Here is an 18,687-nt window from a genome sequence, read left to right on the forward strand (position 1 = left end):
GTGTCTGTGTGAGGTGAATGGCTGAGGGAGGAAAATAGGACCTCTGTTCTCCACTGTCCCGGGAAATGAGCTGGAAAATGAGGGGCGGAGAAACCACACCTCCTTCTCAGGACCCGCTGCACTCCTCTTTTGGCTGGTCGCTGTCTCTTTCCCCTCTCGATCCATGTTGTTTGAATACAGCTGCGACGTATGAATTTAGCAGGCTGCTTAAACAGGCCGACGATCTGTCACTCTGTTTCTCTTGCTCCTCCTCCCTCCCCACCCTCCTCCCCTCCTCTTCCTCTCCACTCCGTCCACCCCGGCCCTGACCTCACTTGACTGGCAGAGCCAAACTTACTGAGTCCTTCATTCAAACTCAATCTGCTTTCAGTTCCTCTCAAAGCCTGTTTTATAGGCGAGGGCCTTGTCGACAGCTTAAAACCCCATATTCTCTCACTAATGCTACAATCGACTGAGTGTTGGAGGATTATGGTCTCTTCATGTTGTCATTATGCCGGGTGTCTTAGAAAAGCTGTTATCTGTTGTAGATGATGTGATTGTTGATCTGACCTCTGTGCTTGAGATCTGAGCCTTGAGTTTTAAGAACCAGGATTATGGCTCTTTACATTCCTCCATGTGTGTATTTGTGGGATTATTTTATAGGTTTCATAAGGTTTTCGCTCATGTTTCATGCTTGTTTTTATTTTTGCATTAATTTAACTTAAAGACCCCGTCCAGACATGTTTTAAAAGTACTGTCTGATATGTTGTTTTTACACATAAAAGCTCAATTCTCTAGTTTAAAATTCTTTGAAAGATCCAGAATCCGTGAAATTATAAATATTGTTAATTTCAAATGTTTTATTGCTGGACACAAGATGTCTCCTACTTTCAATGAAAAGTCTATTCTCAGTGTTTGTGCACTTCGAGGAGGCTTCGAGTCTCCGCAGCACGCTTCTGTAAAGTTGCAAACCGGATAGTGACGTCACAGATCCTGCTCTTACGTCCACATCTTGAACTCAGATTTAAGGTGTGAATGTGAAACTCTGCACATACATCATTCTGCACAGTGAATCCCAAACATCCAGCTGAATGAACAATAAGAAAAAAACAATACAAAAAATACACATAACATTAAATATCCTTTGCACCTTAAATCATATCTCTAAATACATTAGCCAAACCAAAACCCAAACAGATAGAAACTAAGGTTCACATCATGACCCCATTACAAAAAACAGATACTCTTCATCATTGTGTACAGAATCAAAGTAATCTAAGAATGGTTGCCAGACTTTAAAAACATTTCTGGACAGATTCCTGAATTTAATATTTAAGTATTTCTAGTTTCAAATGAGCCGTCACCTCTCCAACCCGTCGTTTATGTGAAGGGGTTGTAACAGACTTCCACTTGAGCAGGATAACTAGCTAGCTAAAAGTGACGTAAAAGCTATAGCGTCAGACTGAGACACATTTTTGTAGTGGAGGGGGGGCTTTAACATATTTAGTTCTGTATGGCGGTGGTGGGATCTGATCTGCAGACACAGATAAAAGATTAAATATGATGATGAAAGCAAAAGTGTAAGTCGAGGCTGATAAAACCTGAGACTCCCGTTGGTGGGAGACTTTAAATACTCTCATATTAAAAGAATGAAGGAGGGATGTAGAAGATCATAAAACACCCAAATGTGTTTTATTTGAAAGCAGTATGTAACTGTACCAGTAAACAAACTGCTGTAGAGTTTAATGAGTTTTTAATTCACAAATGACAACTGATCGGTACAATACTGTAAAAATTAAGATGGCTGTAAGATGGATCTTTCTACATGAAATGTGATGTTTTTTATGTTACTGGATGTTTATGTTATACGTCCCTCTTTATATTTACCACACCAGCACCACTGACAACTTGCTGTTACTCAAGTACTGTAAACATTTTAGGAACGTCTTCATTACTTGAGCATTTTATGCTACTGTTTACTCCCACTGCTCTATATCTCAGAGGCAAATATTGTACAGAAGCACTGCCTTCCAGATTAATGTAGAAACATGAAATTCACAGGGCATATGTATCATGTCCAGACACACAAAAAAGCCTCTTGGAGCCATACTGTAAATCCAACAGGAAGTCGGCCATCTTGGAAAAACTGGTCAATTTTTGTGTTTTTTTGGCCATTTTTTGCCATTTTCAGGCCTTTTATTTTAACGAAGTCCTCCCACAGAATTCATCATAATGACTTCAAAATCAATGTGTGTCATCTAGACTAGTTTATGATCAAAAGTTATCAAAAGATTTAGTTAATGTTGAAGCGTGTGGCCGCGGCGTGGTGTTGAGTTTTGATGTTTCACCATTACAGAGGAAATTGCTATAACTTTAGTGCAAACTGGCTCCATAGCGCCCCCTAAGAAATTTCAGTGAAACAGCCCCAGCAGCAGGCAAAATACTGGACAAAGTAAGTGATGTTTAACTTCTTCTTGCAATGTCTGAAAACAGCCCAGAGTCTGAAGACATCTACACGCTTGTGATAGAAGCCCTTCGATTGCTCCTCCTCCACCAACTGTAACAGTAAAATGCTGCTTAAACATCAACGCATCAGTAATAATAATACAGTAATATAATGTATATATAATAGTATAGTGAGTAACACCAACGAGGGACATTTCTCTGTATTAAGAGCATTTTTACTTTTGATACTTTAAGTACAATTAGCCGCTTTAATAATACCTCCATACTTTTAGTGACTTTTACTACTAATGGAGTATTTTTATATTGTTGTATTGCTACTATCTATATACTCAAGTAAAAGATCTCAGTTCTTCTTCCACCACTGATAAAATATGAAAAGTTCAATCCTATAAAATGATTCATGATTATCTTCTTATTAAATATACTGTAGTTCTTTACCATGTTTTGCTCAAATATCATGTCCTGCAAAGAAGAATTGTTATATTTTTCTTTCAAAAAGTTTTACATATGAAACTGAATCTACCTTGAGTCATAGTTAGTAAAACCAGTTTCCACCTCTGACTTGAATAGAGCATGAATTATTGATGCTCAGCTCAAATCAAGTCATGGTGATCAGAGCATGCTGTCAGCGCGGCCGTCCGTCCATTTAACTCCTATTTGAAGCTTGAGCTGCCACTGAAACCTTAATGTGTGAAAAGCCACCTGTAATGAGTGTGTCAAATACAATCTGTATTCTCCACTGGTGAGTGCGACCCCATTGTGACCATCAGAGGAGTCCCCCGGGGAGCGTGTGAAAAGTGTGTCTACCAGCGATGAATGTGTGAGGAGGCCAGCAGCAGGCAGAAGGCCAGGGGCTGTTGTCTGACACTGATTTGTAAAGGGAGACAATACGGCTCATTGACCTGCCCGGCTCCACTGTCTGTTGCACATACCTCGCCCAGCCCTCCCCGGTGGCTTCGCTGCTCTTTAAACACGAGGAGCAGATTGCCACAGGCGCAGGGAGGGGAGGCCGATGGGACACAGGTTGCTTTGACAATGAGGATCCTCCAAGAAAAGAGAGAGAGAGAGAGAGAGAGAGATGCAGCTCTGAGCCAAAACTTTGATGAATACATTTACAGAGAAAAACCTCTCTGTTACTATATTTTCTTACCTCTCTGACTGATAAAGTACGTATGATAAGAAATATAAGATTGATGCAGCATTAGTGGTTTGGTCACTTAATATTTTGACCTGAATTTCTATCTTGTCAGGTGCAAAAAACCTCTGAAAAAGGGTTGAAACTTCTTATAATTCCTCGACACAAAACAAAATCTGCATCACTGTGTTGGCAAACTAACGAGTAAGACTGCAACTCATGAATATTTTCATTATTAAATATTCCACCATTTATTTGCTTGTTTAATCAATTAATTGAAAAGAAAACTGTGAAAAATGCCCATCATAAGTCCTTATATTAGCTTATTTTGTCCAGAAAAAACAGTCCAGAACCAAAAGATATTTAATTTACTATCATTTAAGACAAAGAAAAACTGTAAAAATATCACATTTGAAAAGCTGGAAGCAGCATATTTTGTACATTTATGCTTGAAAAACGATTTAAAATTGGTTAAATTGGTTATCAAAAGTGTTGCAGATTGTCTGTAAATCTACAATCAATTAATCAACTAATCATTTCAGCTCTACTAAAGAGTTTAATGTTAAAAAAGAAGGTAAAAACAGTATTTCACAAGCAAAAAGCAGTTTTGGAAAATAAGATTTTTGCAGAAATCGGATTTTTTTCCCCCTCAGTTATTCATCTCACAACCCATAAAATTTATCTCACGACTCAACTGAAACCGTTTTAGGATTTTAACTGTGACAAAGGTTGCAAACTGTCTGCTGAAATCATATTAATTGAACCAAAATTAGAAATTAATTCACTGAATAAAGGGGGACATCGTTATACAAGTAAATATCAGAATTCCACTCTGTCCACCACCGAGTTGCAGGATTTAACATCTATCTTGCGTTTGACGTATTTCCTCCTGTGCTCACGTTGTAAACAAACACCCCTCATCCTATTGTCATCCATTCCCATTGTCAGAGTCTGGAGATGACCTTTCCTCTCTCCTCTCTGTCTCTGCCTCTCACCCCTCGCAGCCTTTTCTTTTCCTCCCTTCTCTCTTTCACTGTCGAAGGCAAGCTGTTGCTCTGTCCCTGCGGGCCACTCCCTCTCTTGTCTGCTCCTCTTTTACTCCTCCCCTGCCACCATCTCTGCCCTGCTCTCCTTCTTTCTCCCTCTATCTCCCCACCTGTTGAAGCAATTGTTGCACAGACCGTATTGTTGTCTTCTTATTATTTTATGTCACTCACGACGGGTCTCCGCCTCTTTTTGCGGTCCTTTTTTCCACTCTGTGCCACTCCCCTCTCTCTCTCTCTCTCTCTCCCTGCTTGGTATAAAACCCAGAGATAAACAGTTGAGGTGTGATATTCAGCAGAGCACCACAGGAGGTCAAAAGTAGTCCAACAAGACAAAAAAAGAGGATTTCCCAGCAGGTGCAAGAGGGACATTGGCGGCTGCAGCGTTTCTTTTCCCACCTGGACGTGAATAAGTTCATATTTTACCCAGCAGGAGATGGAAAGAGGCATGTCTGTGTCTCTGTGGTGTGAGGAAGCGGAGGACGACCAGAGTCAGACCGAGGCGCCGGCCCAGGGCCACATCAGGGGCTCGTCTCAGCTGCGAGCCGCCTGGGACCCCACCGTGTCGGGGCATCGTGTAATCCAGAGGCTGCTTCACGTGGAGGAGAGGTACATGCCCTCCGTGCTCTACATCACCCTCATCCAGCGGGATCCGGAGCGCAGGGAGGAGCTCACCAAATGGGCCCTGGAGGTATGAAACTCTCTCTCTCATGCACCAGTTTCTCCCCAGATTCCCCTTGCAGTGCTGGATGTTTTCCATCTTCTTGTTTCTTCCTCTGCAGGTGTGCTGTGAGTGCGGCTGTGATGAGGCAGTGTTCCCCCTGTCTGTCTCTCTGATGGATAGGTTCCTGTCCGCCTCTCTGTCCCTGCCCGTCTCACCTTACTGCCTGGCTGCCGGCTGCATCCTCATCGCCTCGAAACTCACTGAGAGCGACAACGTCACGGCCGACACTCTCTGCGCTGCGGCCGAATACAGCTTCCTGCCTTCTGACCTGCGGGTGAGTCACAGCATCCACAGACACGTGGGTGAGAACTTAACATACAGTCAGGGCTGTAGTGGAGTGGAAGAAGGGGTCGTCTCCAGCTGTGGACCTCTAACACCAACTAATCCTTGATTTTACACGTGGAATACCTTGTTTCACACCTTTTTTATGTCATAATATGTGGTGGAAAACTTACATACATACAAAGATGAGGTCTTGAAGGGAGGCAAACTTTGATTCTCTTCTCTGTTGATGTTTGTTGTGTCTTAACAAAGCCATCAACTGGATTTCAGCCCATTTAAAACTTCAATTTACAATCAAATAGGTCTAAAACTAACATTTTTAGATGACTGATTACTCTATCACATTTATTTTTTGGTTAAAAGTCTATAAATGGGGGGAAATAAATAAATACAGATGCTCAGAGGAGACAATGATGCATCTGTATGACACTGACTACATAAAATATCAGACGTATTTGGCTCAATCATTTAATATTAGTGTTTTAATCTGATTTTGAATTTAAATTTAAGCATCTATTGTTCATTTCACTCAGCCAGAGCAGTCAGATATCCTCAGAGAATAACCTGCAGCCTCTAAAATATAGAAAATAACTAAACCCCTCACAATATATATATATACTATTGTATGATACTATTAATATTAAAGGGACACCTCTGACTTTTTTCTGCCCTCTTCTCTCCATCAGGAAATGGAGCGTGTCATCCTCGCCACCCTGCGGTGGGACACAGCAGCGGTGACTCCACAGGACTTCTTCCCACACTTTCTCGCCTCCGTGGAGGAGTGGGGAGACGTAGACGGCAGCGACTCCGAGGAGCTGCTCTGCACCCTGCGGAGGCACAGCGACACTCTGGCCGCCATGTGTGTCTGTGACTCCCGTTTTCTGGGAGCGCCGCCGTCACTTGTCGCTGCAGCTTCCCTGAACTGTGCCCTGAGAGGTCTGGGCAACAAGGGCCCCACTCAGCTTTCTCTTATGAGTGAAGCGCTGGCAGAGCTGTGCCAAACTGACCTGGTGAGTATATCTGTGAATCGTGAGGCCGCAGTTGAATTGAATGGGAACTTTAAGCAGGCAGACTAAGAATACTAGTGTTTTAAGGCTTTACAGTCATGCCAAATGTTTTCAACAATCATTTATTTTCTGAATCCCAGGCGGTGCTGCAGTGCTACAGCGAGATGATCGAATACGCCCTCCAACAGCGGCTGAGGAGCGGGCTCCAGCAGGGGCCCCTGGAGAAAGGTGAAGAGGTGGAAAACGAAAGGGCCGGGACGCCCACCGACATGAGAGAGATTGATTTCTAAACACTGAATCAGCTGTTTTGTATTTGCAAGTGTGAATCAATCAAATTTCCTCCAAGTTCATCAGTCAAACTGATATAAATTGATTATGACCTCAAAAAATATTTTTATATTTTGAAATTACTTTATCGAATGACTGTTAATTTATTTTTGACTTTATTTATTTGTGAACAATTTTTGCAACTATGTGTTTTTTTTACCATGTGCCATATTTTATTATCTATTCCAATTAATTTTATTAGCAGGCCTAGGTGTTATTTTGACATTTTGATGCTTAATATTTATACCTTTTATTTATTATCATTATTATTATTATTATCATGTGCAATTATTGTCTCTTTTGATGTTAATTTATTTCAATCTGCCATACTTTTGTGTTTGTGTGATGAATTAAATATACAACAAATCTATTTTTCAAAGCAATTAAAAACATTTGTACATATTTTGTGTCCATGTATTATTTAAAGGGATGATGCTGCCTTTACGTGCTATTCATAGGCGTGTAATTCGGAACTTTTACAATTCATCTTATTTGGTGGGACAAGTATGAGTATTTTATTTTAATTTTTGTATGATGTAATGCTTTAAATGGATAGTTATTTTAGTTTAGTATAATGTTTATTTATTATACTCCTGTATGAACTCTAACATTTGATACCGTAATTATTTTGTAAATTTGCCTGCCCAGGGACTGCAGATGAAATTCAGGTGTCTTGCTAACTCTGGGACAATCAATGTCCATGTTAGAGATTAAAACTAATAATAATGAAAATAACCTCCTAAATGGACACCAGAAAAAGCAAATATTTTGGTGTTTTTCTTTTTGTTTTTTGTTTGTTTGTTTTGTGTGTTTGTTTTCTGACCTTATACGAAAAATAGAACACTTGACTCTGCCAAAAATGTTAGACAGTTTAACTATTTATTAATATACCAAATATTCCATCATGAGTTGACATTACTTTCACTGTCACAACTCAACAATTCGTTCATCATCCCACCACTTATTATTCTTGTTATTTCCATTATTTCCAACGGTCCTTGAAAGCAGCACGTTAAATCGCTGCTGCATTCTCATGACGTCAATTTTATCCGACGCTGGTGTGGATCTTGTTTGGGGCATCGGATTAGATATTAAAAACACACCTGCGGTAAGAAACGAGACATTTAAAGATATATGTGGGTTTTAACTAGTTGTAATAGTGGTTTTGACATCGGCGGACGTTAAATGCTGCGTTAAAAACACATCTTCAGGTAGATAATGAGAGGAGGAATTGTGCTAGACGTTTCTATAGCTTACGGCTGCGTTAACGGATAAACAAGCTGTTATGTGACCTGTAAAATAACGTTTGAAGGTGAATAATGTCTAAAATGTTGTTATAAAATCAAACGTTAGTTCATAAATATCCTAGACCTAGTTTATCATGTCATTACAGTCACGGAAATATCAGTTTTGTATTGATTCCTCTGCATCCTGTATCAGCATCCGTGTTGTTCTTCCTTAAGCTAGTTGATAGCTACAGACATGACTCATACCTCATATAACTACGAATAATCCCTTTTAAACCTGATATAACTCTATTATGAATGTGACGTATGTGAAAAATATGTAAAAATACTCCGTTACAAGTAAATGTCCTGCATGAAAAACCATAGTTAAGTAAATGATTAATGGGAGAGGAAAGACGAAAAACAAAGCTCTGAAACTGTTTTCAATTTTTGGTCTTTTTTCGGTGAAATATTGGATCATTTGAACATTTATTATTTTATTGAAATGAAACCATGTGGGAAGTTTAGTCAGTTGTCAGCTAATGTTACTCATTGTCCCATTTGAAGTAATAATCAAGTCCATGTCCTCATCCAGCTTGTTTACGACCTGGATTTGAATCGCAAAGTTGGTGTCAAAATAGAAAAATATTATAATATAGTCTACATGTAAATGAAAGTCTGCTACCGGTAATATAGAGGATGAGTTGAACTCTCTTCTTCCATTACTGGTTAAAACATGTAGAAATCAAATACAGCACATATAGTTAAAATGTATTTCTAGTGTTTAGACAGACATGAATCAAAGCTGACAAGCCTGAAAATGACAAGACACCTCAGTAGTGATGGAATAATGGTGTAGACAAGGGATATAAATAACCAGGTTACACTATGTTTACAATAATAATATCATATCTTAAATGTAAACAAAAACAGATTGAAGGACGGGTCTTAAAGCCTCATATAAGCCTCACATCAACTTTTAAATGACTGTGTGGACACACTGTGGATTTTGACCTCCATCACTTACATTAAAAGCACATTTGAAGGATCTTTTAATAGCCAGTATGAACAGGAGGAATGATTACAGCGAGGAAAACCTCTTTCACTGTTCATATGGACACCTGACTGTTGAAGACTGACCATTGGTGTTGTTTTATAGTTTGCATGTGAACATCTGATTGTTGTTCATGTTTAAGGAGGATGAACTTGAAACCAGGCCGGCTGCTGCTGCTTCTATCCGTCTGTGCCGGCGTCTGGTCAGTGCCTATTGATCGCAATGGAGGCAACCAAGAAGCTAAAGAGGAAGTCCCAGAGGAGAGCGTGGTAATACTCTCAGTAATCTATATTAGATTTGATCAGGATTCAGTTTTATTGTGAATAACTTGTCCTTTACAACAAACTGTTTCAGGACACTGGCCTTTACTACGACAGATACCTCCGAGAGGTGATCGAGGTTTTGGAGACCGACCCTCACTTCAGAGAGAAACTACAGACGGCAAACACGGAGGACATCAAGGTCAGAATCTGTTACTGTCTCCCTCTCTTCATTCTCATTCTCACAGCTGACCTTTTCACAGGTGATAAGAGGATCTGATATTAACGTGTTCTTCTCACGTGTGTTCTCCGTCAGAACGGGCGTCTCAGTAAAGAGTTGGACCTGGTCAGTCACAACGTCAGGACCCGTCTGGATGAACTGAAGCGGCAGGAAGTTTCTCGCCTCAGGATGCTGCTCAAAGCCAAACTGGACAGCACCAACACACAGAGTGAGTCGATGAGAGAGATGGTGTATATTTACTGTATATTTAGGAAAATGTGTGGAAAATAATGTCTTGTTGTTGTAGTAGAGAGAAGAACACAAACAGATTCTTTCAAACTAGTTGTAAATTGTCGTTAATAGTTTATTTATTTACTATATTATACATCTTATTCTCTATAAAATGTCAAATTGTGGCAAATTCCTTTTTTTAATGCTTTTTTTTCCCCCAACTATTTTCATATGTGCAGCTGCTTTCATGATGAAGAAAAACTGATGAGCTGCAACTAACGATTGTTTTCATTATCGAATAATCTGCCATTTATTTTTTTATTAATCGGTTAATCGTTTGGTCCATGAAATGTTAAAAAACAGAGAAAAAAATGTCATTTATGATTTAAGAAAAACAACAAATTGTCACATTTGAGAAGCTGCTTGAAAAATGACTGGAATGATTCACTGATTATCAAAATAGTTGCCAATTAATTTGATCTGTCGACTAATTGATTAATCGTTGCAGCTCTAGATCTTAGTAATAATAATTAATACCACATTTTATCCAAGTTACTTAACTGTACTTAAATTATATGATATGAAACTGAGGAAAGCAGCCCTTTCTTTATTTGCAAAACTGCAACCAGCAAATGTTTTATTTACTTGATAACAAATTCTAATGATGAATAATTTATTTAAAAGGTTAGATTTGGCTCATTTTTGGTCGATCAACGAATCAACAGTTTGAGAACTATTGACAAAGTTTTCAGCAGTGTTTGCATTAAATATTAATCAACAAATAAGAAAAAATAGATTTTAAAAATTCATCTTCATTGTCATTTATTTACACACAAATGCACATTTTAGAAAAACAAATAGTCCCGATACATGCAAATATTCATCGTTAGCTGTTTAAAAGCTCTTTCACCAACAGATAGAACAACGGAGGCATCATGTGTCTTTCATTGTTATCCTCTAATATACTCAGTGAATAAAAACATACAAATGTGCAGTGTTGTCATATTTCATATTTAGCTCATATGCATGGATGCAAATCATAGTTTAAACAAACAGAGCAGATGGAACCATATGTCCGGAAAAATAAACACATTTTTGACTGTTAAAGTGTTGTAAAATACACACATGAATGCAAATCAGCAGGTTTGGGTATTAAAAGACTGACGTAGCTTCCATGCAGAGATGTGAGGATGTGTTCAGTGATGTATGTACAGGATGTAATAATGATGTGTATCTGCTGCACAGGCCTGCAGATGGACCACGCCTCCCTGCTGAAACAGTTCGAACATCTGGATCCGCACAATCAAAACACCTTTGAGGCCAAAGATCTGGAGCTGCTAATCTCAACGGTGAGATCCTGCAGGCGGCGATACATGAAGAGCTGTGAAAAGACTTCCTGTCCGGCCGCTCAGATAGTTCAGATCAGATTTTAATCAAACTCAAAACATTCCAGCGGGATTATAATTACACTGATTTTGACTCAAGGGTGCTACAATTACAGATCCAAACAAGATGGTTAAATCTGTCACTGATTGTCCCAGATACTTTGTATTATATCTGACCTCTGTCTCTCTTTGTGTAGGCCACCAAGGACCTGGAGAACTACGACGCCGAGAGACACGAGGAGTTCAAGCGCTACGAGATGCTGAAGGAGCACGAGAGACGGGAGTACCTGAAGGGCCTGGATCAGGAGAAGAGGGAGAAAGAGGAGAAAAGGATGCAGGAGCTGAAGGAGAAACACCGCCAGCACCCCAAAGTCAACGCTCCGGTACTCACAGATGCAGCCATGTTGACTTTTTTGGTGTGTGGAAGTGAATCGAGCTCTGTTTACATCTTTTTCCTCTTTCTGCTGCATGTTCTCTCACTCAGGGTAGCGTCGCTCAGCTGCGGGAAGTGTGGGAGGAGACAGACGGACTGGATCCACAAGAGTTCAACCCTAAAACCTTTTTTAAACTACATGGTGAGTGACACTTCTTCCCTTACTTCATATCCCACTGATTGAGTTTGATGTAAAAACGGTCTCTATTCTTCTCTGCCCTGTTTAGATACTAATGAAGATGGTGTTTTAGATGAGCAGGAATTGGAAGCTCTGTTCACTAAAGAGGTAAAGGAACCTACACGACACGATGTTTTATTCCAGACTCTGTTCAAATCTCATGACAGAATATCAAAAACTGGATGATAATCCTTTTGAAAATCCAGCTGTTTGGCCTTTTGTTTCCGAGTTCTAGCACACTTTCAGCTAACATCTGTTCATTTCCCTCCTCCAGCTGGAGAAAGTCTACAACCCAAAGAACGAGGAAGACGATATGATGGAGATGGAGGAAGAGAGGCTGAGGATGAGGGAACACGTCATGAAGAACGTGAGTTTTAATCATTTACTTTTACGTTCCTGCTCTTGTTTTTCATCCGATGCCGTCTGTCGGTCTTCTAACTGCTTATGTTTCTGTGTTAAAAGGTGGATACAAATAAAGACCGTCTCGTCAGCCTGGAGGAGTTCCTCAAATCCACCGAGAAGAGGGAGTTCAATAATCCCAAAGAGTGGGAGGTAAAGAGCCAAGAGATGGCCTGAAGGTTGGGGGAGTGGGCGGGTGATCGGAGGGTCTGAGGTTCAAATCCCAAGGGAAGCTGGGAAAATGTGGGTGGTGAATTTGAACGGGTGATTCTGTTCTTTCCCTCATCGAATCACACACACGTGGAACTGCTGCAGTGTTGAAGTGTAGTGTAACGTTGTGTTGCGTGCACATCAGGACCGGCTTCTACATGAGATTGTGGTAATATGTCGTTAAAGCTATCCGATGCTTTGTAATAAGGGGCAGGCAGGATAACTGGTGTAAACAGCATCATGTAGCTTTGGTTAAAACATTTATTCAGGCAAATCTCACTGCATGCTAACCAATGAGTGCAGGTTTTCTGTTTATGCTAAGAAAAGATGACACTTCATGTTTTATTGTCATGATAATGTTAAAGATGGCACCTATGAGAGGCCAGAAATTAAAATAAAGTGTAAATCCAGTGTGTTTATGTACGTTCCCCGCCGTCTCTCCAGACTCTGGACACCGTGCCGGTGTACTCGGAGGAGGAGCTCCAGCGGTTCGAGGCTGAACTCAGGGACAAAGAGGAGGAGCTGAAGAGGAAGGCCGAGACTCTTCGTCAGGAGCAGGAGCTGCTGAAGGAGAGAGGCAAAGCTCTGGAGGCCCAGAGGAGAGAGTACCAGCAGGTAACCGTGCACCGCCGCCTCGCTTAACGCTTCTTATGATCTGTGACTGACCTAAAAAAGTCGGACAATGTGATTATAATTATCGGAGCTTCACTTGTCTTCACGTTTCAGGCGGTGTTAGAGATGTCGCAGAGACAGAAGGAGCCGCAGGCAGCAGATGGGCAGCCTCCCGCGGGTCCCAACGGAGAACTACAGTTTCAACCAGAGGCACAGAAACTAGAAGATAAAGGTAAACAGTCCAGTATCATCTGTATGAATCTGTGTTGTAATAGTTTCCAGTAAGCGAATCTTCATCTTCCTCTTCTTCTTCTTCTCTTTCACAGAGGCAAAAGCTCCAGCTGACCATGGAGCTCCAGTTCAAAATAATCTGCCTGCGGAGCCTCCACAGAATCTGCCAATACACACTTAAACGCAGCGTGCTCCGACAGCCTCAACACACACCACTCCCATACACACACACACACACACACACACACACAGACACACACACACGTGATTTGCACTGACACAGATATCCAGATGGGTTCTGCAAACTGAATTATGTGAACTGTATGTATAAATTCAGACAGACTGGCGTTTTATCATCATGACATATTGTGCTGCGTGTTCATTTCTGTGGTCTACATTAGATTAAAGGTCTCAAAAACATCCGATATCAGTGTTTATGTGAAGTTTTCAGTCATGCAGGGTCTCTACTATAAAATCACCACAACATAAGAAATAAATTCTTTATTTAAAGCCTCTAAACTTGTTAAGTGTGATTTTTTTTTTTCAACACTAAGGTCATGTTTGTAAAAAAAAAATAAAACAAATACACTACATATGATATCAGAAAATCCATTTAAAAAAGAAATTCTTAAATCGTATTGTAATTGTTTAAGAGATTTGACCCATTTTTACATTTGAGATCAGTAAAAACATAATAAACTACTTTCTTTTAGTCCAAAGTGACCCAGAATATAAATTTTTTTAATTCTTTTTCTTTCTCTTTTATTTGTTTATAGTGCAATACAAGTGAGCAACATGATGACACAAGACAAGAGGGAGAGCTAGACTCACACAAACTGAAACAAAAGGGGGGGAAAAAGCAAAAAGATGGAGGAGAGAGAGAGCAAGAAGGGGTGACAGTATTAACCAAAGGAGGAAAGAAAGAAAACAATGATATAGCTAAATTGCTGTGTGAGGGCTTCTGGTTGAGCTCCAGAGTGTATCTGGGGCGGGTCAGGTCAGAATTTTGCATGTATTTATTTATTTTCATTTATTTCCCCTTCCCTTTTTCTCCTTTCTTTTTTTTTTTTTTTGTTTGTTAATCCTTTATTTTTCTTCATTTTTATTTGAACATACAGTAGAGGATGTTTCAGCTTAAATTTGACCATCACCACCACCACAAAAATGCTTGTGTCGCTTCATTCTTCACGTTCAATAAAATTAATTTAAATCATTATATCTGTTTTATGTGACATAAGACCGTAATATAGTGTGATAAACAAATAGAGTAAAACCTTAAGAATACATTCTCTGCTCTATGAAAGCTTCATTAAGGATTAACCACCTATTTATCAATGACTGATGAGGTGTTTATGAATGAAAACTAGATTTGTGGTTCAGAAGTTTGGTTTATATGGAGATTAATTAGTAGAGGATCATGTTAAAGGTCAGAATATGAACAGTGTATGAGGGTTAAAACTACAATTTAAACACGACATCAGATTGGAGCAATAAAAGAAATGAAAATTTGATTAAATTAAATATTTTCCTTTGGATTCCTAATTTTAAGCTTCAATACAAAAAGAATAATCTCCTACCCTCAGTGTGGTAAAATCTGTGTAAATGCAATTTTCTGGCACAACAAATCATGCAATTTAAAAAGAAACAGTATCCTAGCAGTGCATATTATATAACATCTTCATCCTCTGGGTCACCATGTGTCTCTGCAGGCCTGTTGTCCACTGTCATGGCTCCCCGGGGAGCCGCTGATCCTTGTTGTTGTCCCGCTGACCGAGATGCTCCCCCTGGCCGCCGCTCTGGGCATTCCTATCAGCATTCCTCTAACCCACTGACCTCTCATGACCCCCGCGTGGCCCCTCCTCTCCTGGTGTCCACGCAGCTGCCTGCTGTCAGTCACCGCTGTCATATTCAGCCAAATAAAGCTGTCTCTAAGCAGCTGCCTGGATCATGCAGGAGTTGTTTATTATGATGCAATCTGCAACTTTCACAGCAGAGAAGAGTAAACTTATTGAGGAAATGTCATATTTTTATCAGTATAGAGGCAGTATATGGCTTTTCCTCTATAATTTAGATATGCACATTATGTTGCTAATTTCACTGTTAGACTAAATAATGGTTTTTAAAGCTGATACTGGAGGATACTAACAGTTTGCTGATATATTATTTGTGCCAAGGCAAATTAGAGTATAACAGTAGATCTATTTAGATACTGAAAAGACTGAAACTGAGATGAAAACAAGTAGTTAAAACCATTTTTGTAAGCTGGAAATTTAACTACAAATGAGACTTTGACTGCTGAACTAAAGCTGTAGTCTTTTAAATATTGTTTTAAATACTTATATTACGACTAATAACCTCTAATAATATTAATTCTTGTTTGTATCACACAATACTTTCATTAAAAAGTCATAAAGTGGGACTAAAAGACACAATAAAACACTCAGCTGGAGTTGAAGTAAACATTTAAACTGATACTTAAATAAAAGTCACTTTAAGTATTAACCTGTTTTTTATCTTCCTGCTTGGATGTGGTTTGATTTTCCACAGCGGCGTCTCTGTCTTTATTAGCTCAGCGTTTATAAATGCCAAATGTCTGTGATGATGTGATTATCTGTGAAACATGTTGGGTTCAGCTCCCAGTGGGACCAGTATCAGGTCTGTGTTGTGTTGTGTCTGCAGCAGGTTTCATCCGCAGCAGGAGATCTGACATTTAATCCAGCTGTTGTTGACCAGAGGTGCCACCGAAGCTGTCGACACACTGTCAGTGTGTTTGTGGCAGCGCAGGACGTGGTGTGATGTGCAGTGTGTGCTGTGTGTACACCATGTTCAGACGTACCTTTACTCAGGTACTAACAAATACTGTTACTTTACTGTAGTACTTGTATACCAGGTACAGTATTTATATATTTTATATATTTACTGCACTTTGTTTTAAAGGAATTATGATGCTTTTTCTTTACCAGTCGAAAGCAAGTACATTTATTCAAGTACCGTACTTAAGAACAATTTTGCAGTACTCGTACTTACTTGAGTTTTTCAATGTATTTTTACTACTTTATACTTTTACTGCACTATGTTTCAGATGCAAATCTTGCACTTTTTACGCCTCTATATCCACTACATTTCAAAGGAATTACCAGTGTTATACTTTTTCTTTACAACTGGTTGAAAGAAACTACTTAAGTACATTTACTGTATTGTAGTACTCTTACTTTACTTAAGTTTTTCTGTTTTTTACTACTTTACACTTTTACTGTACTATGTTTCAGATGCAAATCTTGCACTTTTTACTCCTCTATATCCACTACATTTCAAAGGAATTACCAGTATTGTACTTTTTCTCTACCAGTAATTCAAGTAGTGTACTTAAGTAAAATTTTGCAGTGCTTGTACTTTACTTATCTTTTTTCTCCATTTTCTACTACTTTACACTTTACTAAATTTCAGAGGCAAATATTACACTTTTTACTTTTACTTTTTACTGTAAACATAAGATAAGGTCTTAAATATAAAGCATAATTTAACAGCACAAAGTAGTTAAAAGTACTTCTCCCTCCACCAGCTACAACTTTAAAACATCATTTATCATCAATAATTATGATCCAAAACTATAATATATAATAAAATAACTCTGACAGGGGTAATTCTGCTGCATAATGATAATACTTATGTACTCACATTTAGTAAGATTTTGAATGCAGGACTTGTAATTGAGTATTTTCACAGTGTAGAATTGCTTGCTTTTATTCTTCCACCACTTTACTGTATGACAGCTACAGTTACTGTTAGAAAGGGTTTTTATGTGCAACATATACAATTTGAACCACAGTAAGAGCAGTTTTGTTATTATTATGGTTTTCCCTGTTTACCCACAGGTTGCAGTAACAGTCCTCGCACTATAAAACAATAGTGAAAAGACCACATTTTAGCATGACTGTCACTTTTAATGGAGTATTATTCCATGATGGGGGTCTTTATATTTTCAGTTAAGTAAAGGATTTGAGTTCTTCTCCCACCAGCTGCGGCCACTCTGACTTGTCTGGTCCCTCAATGAGACACTGTTGTTCTGTACATGGTGCCTCCTCTTTTGGATGTCGTGCTGAGCTTTCAGTAATACACCTTTGTGATCTCTTTTCATGTTTTTAAAAATCTCAAATGAAGTCAAAAGAAGTTTTTGTTTGAGGTTGACTTCTCCACATGTGTTTGCAGATAACACTGAAACTGGAGAGCTTCCTATTCACTGACTCACCTCTCAAGCTGCTCCGATCAGTCTGACCAGTGATAGACTTTATTCAGATGGAGGAATTTTGCTAAAACACAGTGTGGGTTTGTGCTAGTTCCCTGTATGACCCCACTACTGTCCACAGAGAGCCAAATGTCACTATAGAGGTGCAATAAAGTAACAAAACAGAGTAGATGCAGTAAAATAAACAGGTGGGGTTTTTAGCTATTTAGCAGCACATACAGGTGATATTGATGATACAGTTCTGGACAGCCTGATTCTATTATTGACACAGCCTGGAAAAGGAGGCAAGAGGGTCTATTTAATTAGTATTTTTCTTCTTTATCCAGTATAATACGATACATCTTCTGTCAGTGATTGATTAATTGTGTTGAAGAAATGAAAGTCTGAAAATCCAACTTTGGAAATGACTGAAATTGGTCGTTTTTGTTTCCGTATCATTGGATATTTGGGCTGAGGATACAAGTTGTATGCATGAGACAATCATAAAAACTTAATCAAACTACATTTACAATAAACTAAATGTTTTACACTTTAAGTGCTAAAACTCGTCCTTCACATCAGCCCTCTCAGTGAAGTTGTTATCTTCTGCTTGCGCTTATCTCGGCCTCAGTTTCTTGTTTTCTTTCTTTCTTTTGTCTCTCTAGAATATTTTTTTTGCAGATTTAATCTGTGTACACTTTGAGTTTCACTGCTGGATGTACATCATCAGATCTGGAAGAGGACATTACATCACCACCTCCCCATCCTCCTTCACTACCATAAGACCCGCCTTCCCTGAGCTCTGATTGGCTGATGGACCCCCAACCTTTCATGACAGTTGATGGTGACTGGTTAATTTCTACTGGAACGTCTGTCAGTCTTCTGTCATGAGTAGTGGGTGGTTTAATCATAATTTTTCCATTTTTTTAAGATTAATTTATTTTGATGAAATACATTAAAAATGTTTGACCTTAATATAAACTTTTAACTAAATTTCTGGTAATTTTAAGTTGTTTATTCCTCACTATGACCTTTTAAAAGTTGCTCATTGCCTACAATT

General features: G+C 39.1%; 2 protein-coding genes across 2 annotated transcripts; both read left to right on the forward strand.

Annotated features, from left to right (window-relative positions):
• The first annotated feature begins 4,988 nt into the window (after nucleotides 1-4,988).
• ccndx (cyclin Dx) lies at nucleotides 4,989-6,926 on the forward strand. The gene is made up of 4 exons (XM_042393864.1): nucleotides 4,989-5,314; nucleotides 5,406-5,621; nucleotides 6,316-6,639; nucleotides 6,777-6,926. Exons 1-4 carry the CDS (start codon nucleotides 5,060-5,062, stop codon nucleotides 6,924-6,926), a joined length of 945 nt encoding a protein of 314 aa, XP_042249798.1. The 5' UTR covers nucleotides 4,989-5,059.
• Nucleotides 6,927-7,976: 1,050 nt separating this feature from the next.
• nucb1 (nucleobindin 1) lies at nucleotides 7,977-13,921 on the forward strand. The gene is made up of 13 exons (XM_042392639.1): nucleotides 7,977-8,071; nucleotides 9,386-9,512; nucleotides 9,598-9,705; nucleotides 9,820-9,952; nucleotides 11,200-11,303; nucleotides 11,537-11,722; nucleotides 11,824-11,914; nucleotides 12,000-12,058; nucleotides 12,225-12,317; nucleotides 12,413-12,502; nucleotides 13,004-13,174; nucleotides 13,286-13,403; nucleotides 13,498-13,921. The coding sequence occupies exons 2-13, from the start codon at nucleotides 9,390-9,392 to the stop codon at nucleotides 13,581-13,583; spliced, it is 1,362 nt and encodes a 453-aa protein (XP_042248573.1). The 5' UTR covers nucleotides 7,977-8,071; nucleotides 9,386-9,389; the 3' UTR covers nucleotides 13,584-13,921.
• The last annotated feature ends 4,766 nt before the right edge of the window (nucleotides 13,922-18,687 follow it).

This window comes from Thunnus maccoyii, chromosome 18 (genome assembly GCF_910596095.1).
Source record: "Thunnus maccoyii chromosome 18, fThuMac1.1, whole genome shotgun sequence".
Lineage (NCBI taxonomy): Eukaryota > Metazoa > Chordata > Actinopteri > Scombriformes > Scombridae > Thunnus > Thunnus maccoyii.

Coding starts and splice junctions, on each gene's coding strand:
- ccndx (XM_042393864.1), top strand. CDS start 5,060: ATGGAAAGAGGCATGTCTGTGTCTCTGTGGTGTGAGGAAGCGGAGGAC. Junction 5,315..5,405: donor TCACCAAATGGGCCCTGGAG/GTATGAAACTCT, acceptor CTTCCTCTGCAG/GTGTGCTGTGAGTGCGGCTG. Junction 6,640..6,776: donor AGCTGTGCCAAACTGACCTG/GTGAGTATATCT, acceptor TCTGAATCCCAG/GCGGTGCTGCAGTGCTACAG.
- nucb1 (XM_042392639.1), top strand. CDS start 9,390: ATGAACTTGAAACCAGGCCGGCTGCTGCTGCTTCTATCCGTCTGTGCC. Junction 11,304..11,536: donor TGGAGCTGCTAATCTCAACG/GTGAGATCCTGC, acceptor CTCTTTGTGTAG/GCCACCAAGGACCTGGAGAA. Junction 12,503..13,003: donor ATAATCCCAAAGAGTGGGAG/GTAAAGAGCCAA, acceptor CCGTCTCTCCAG/ACTCTGGACACCGTGCCGGT.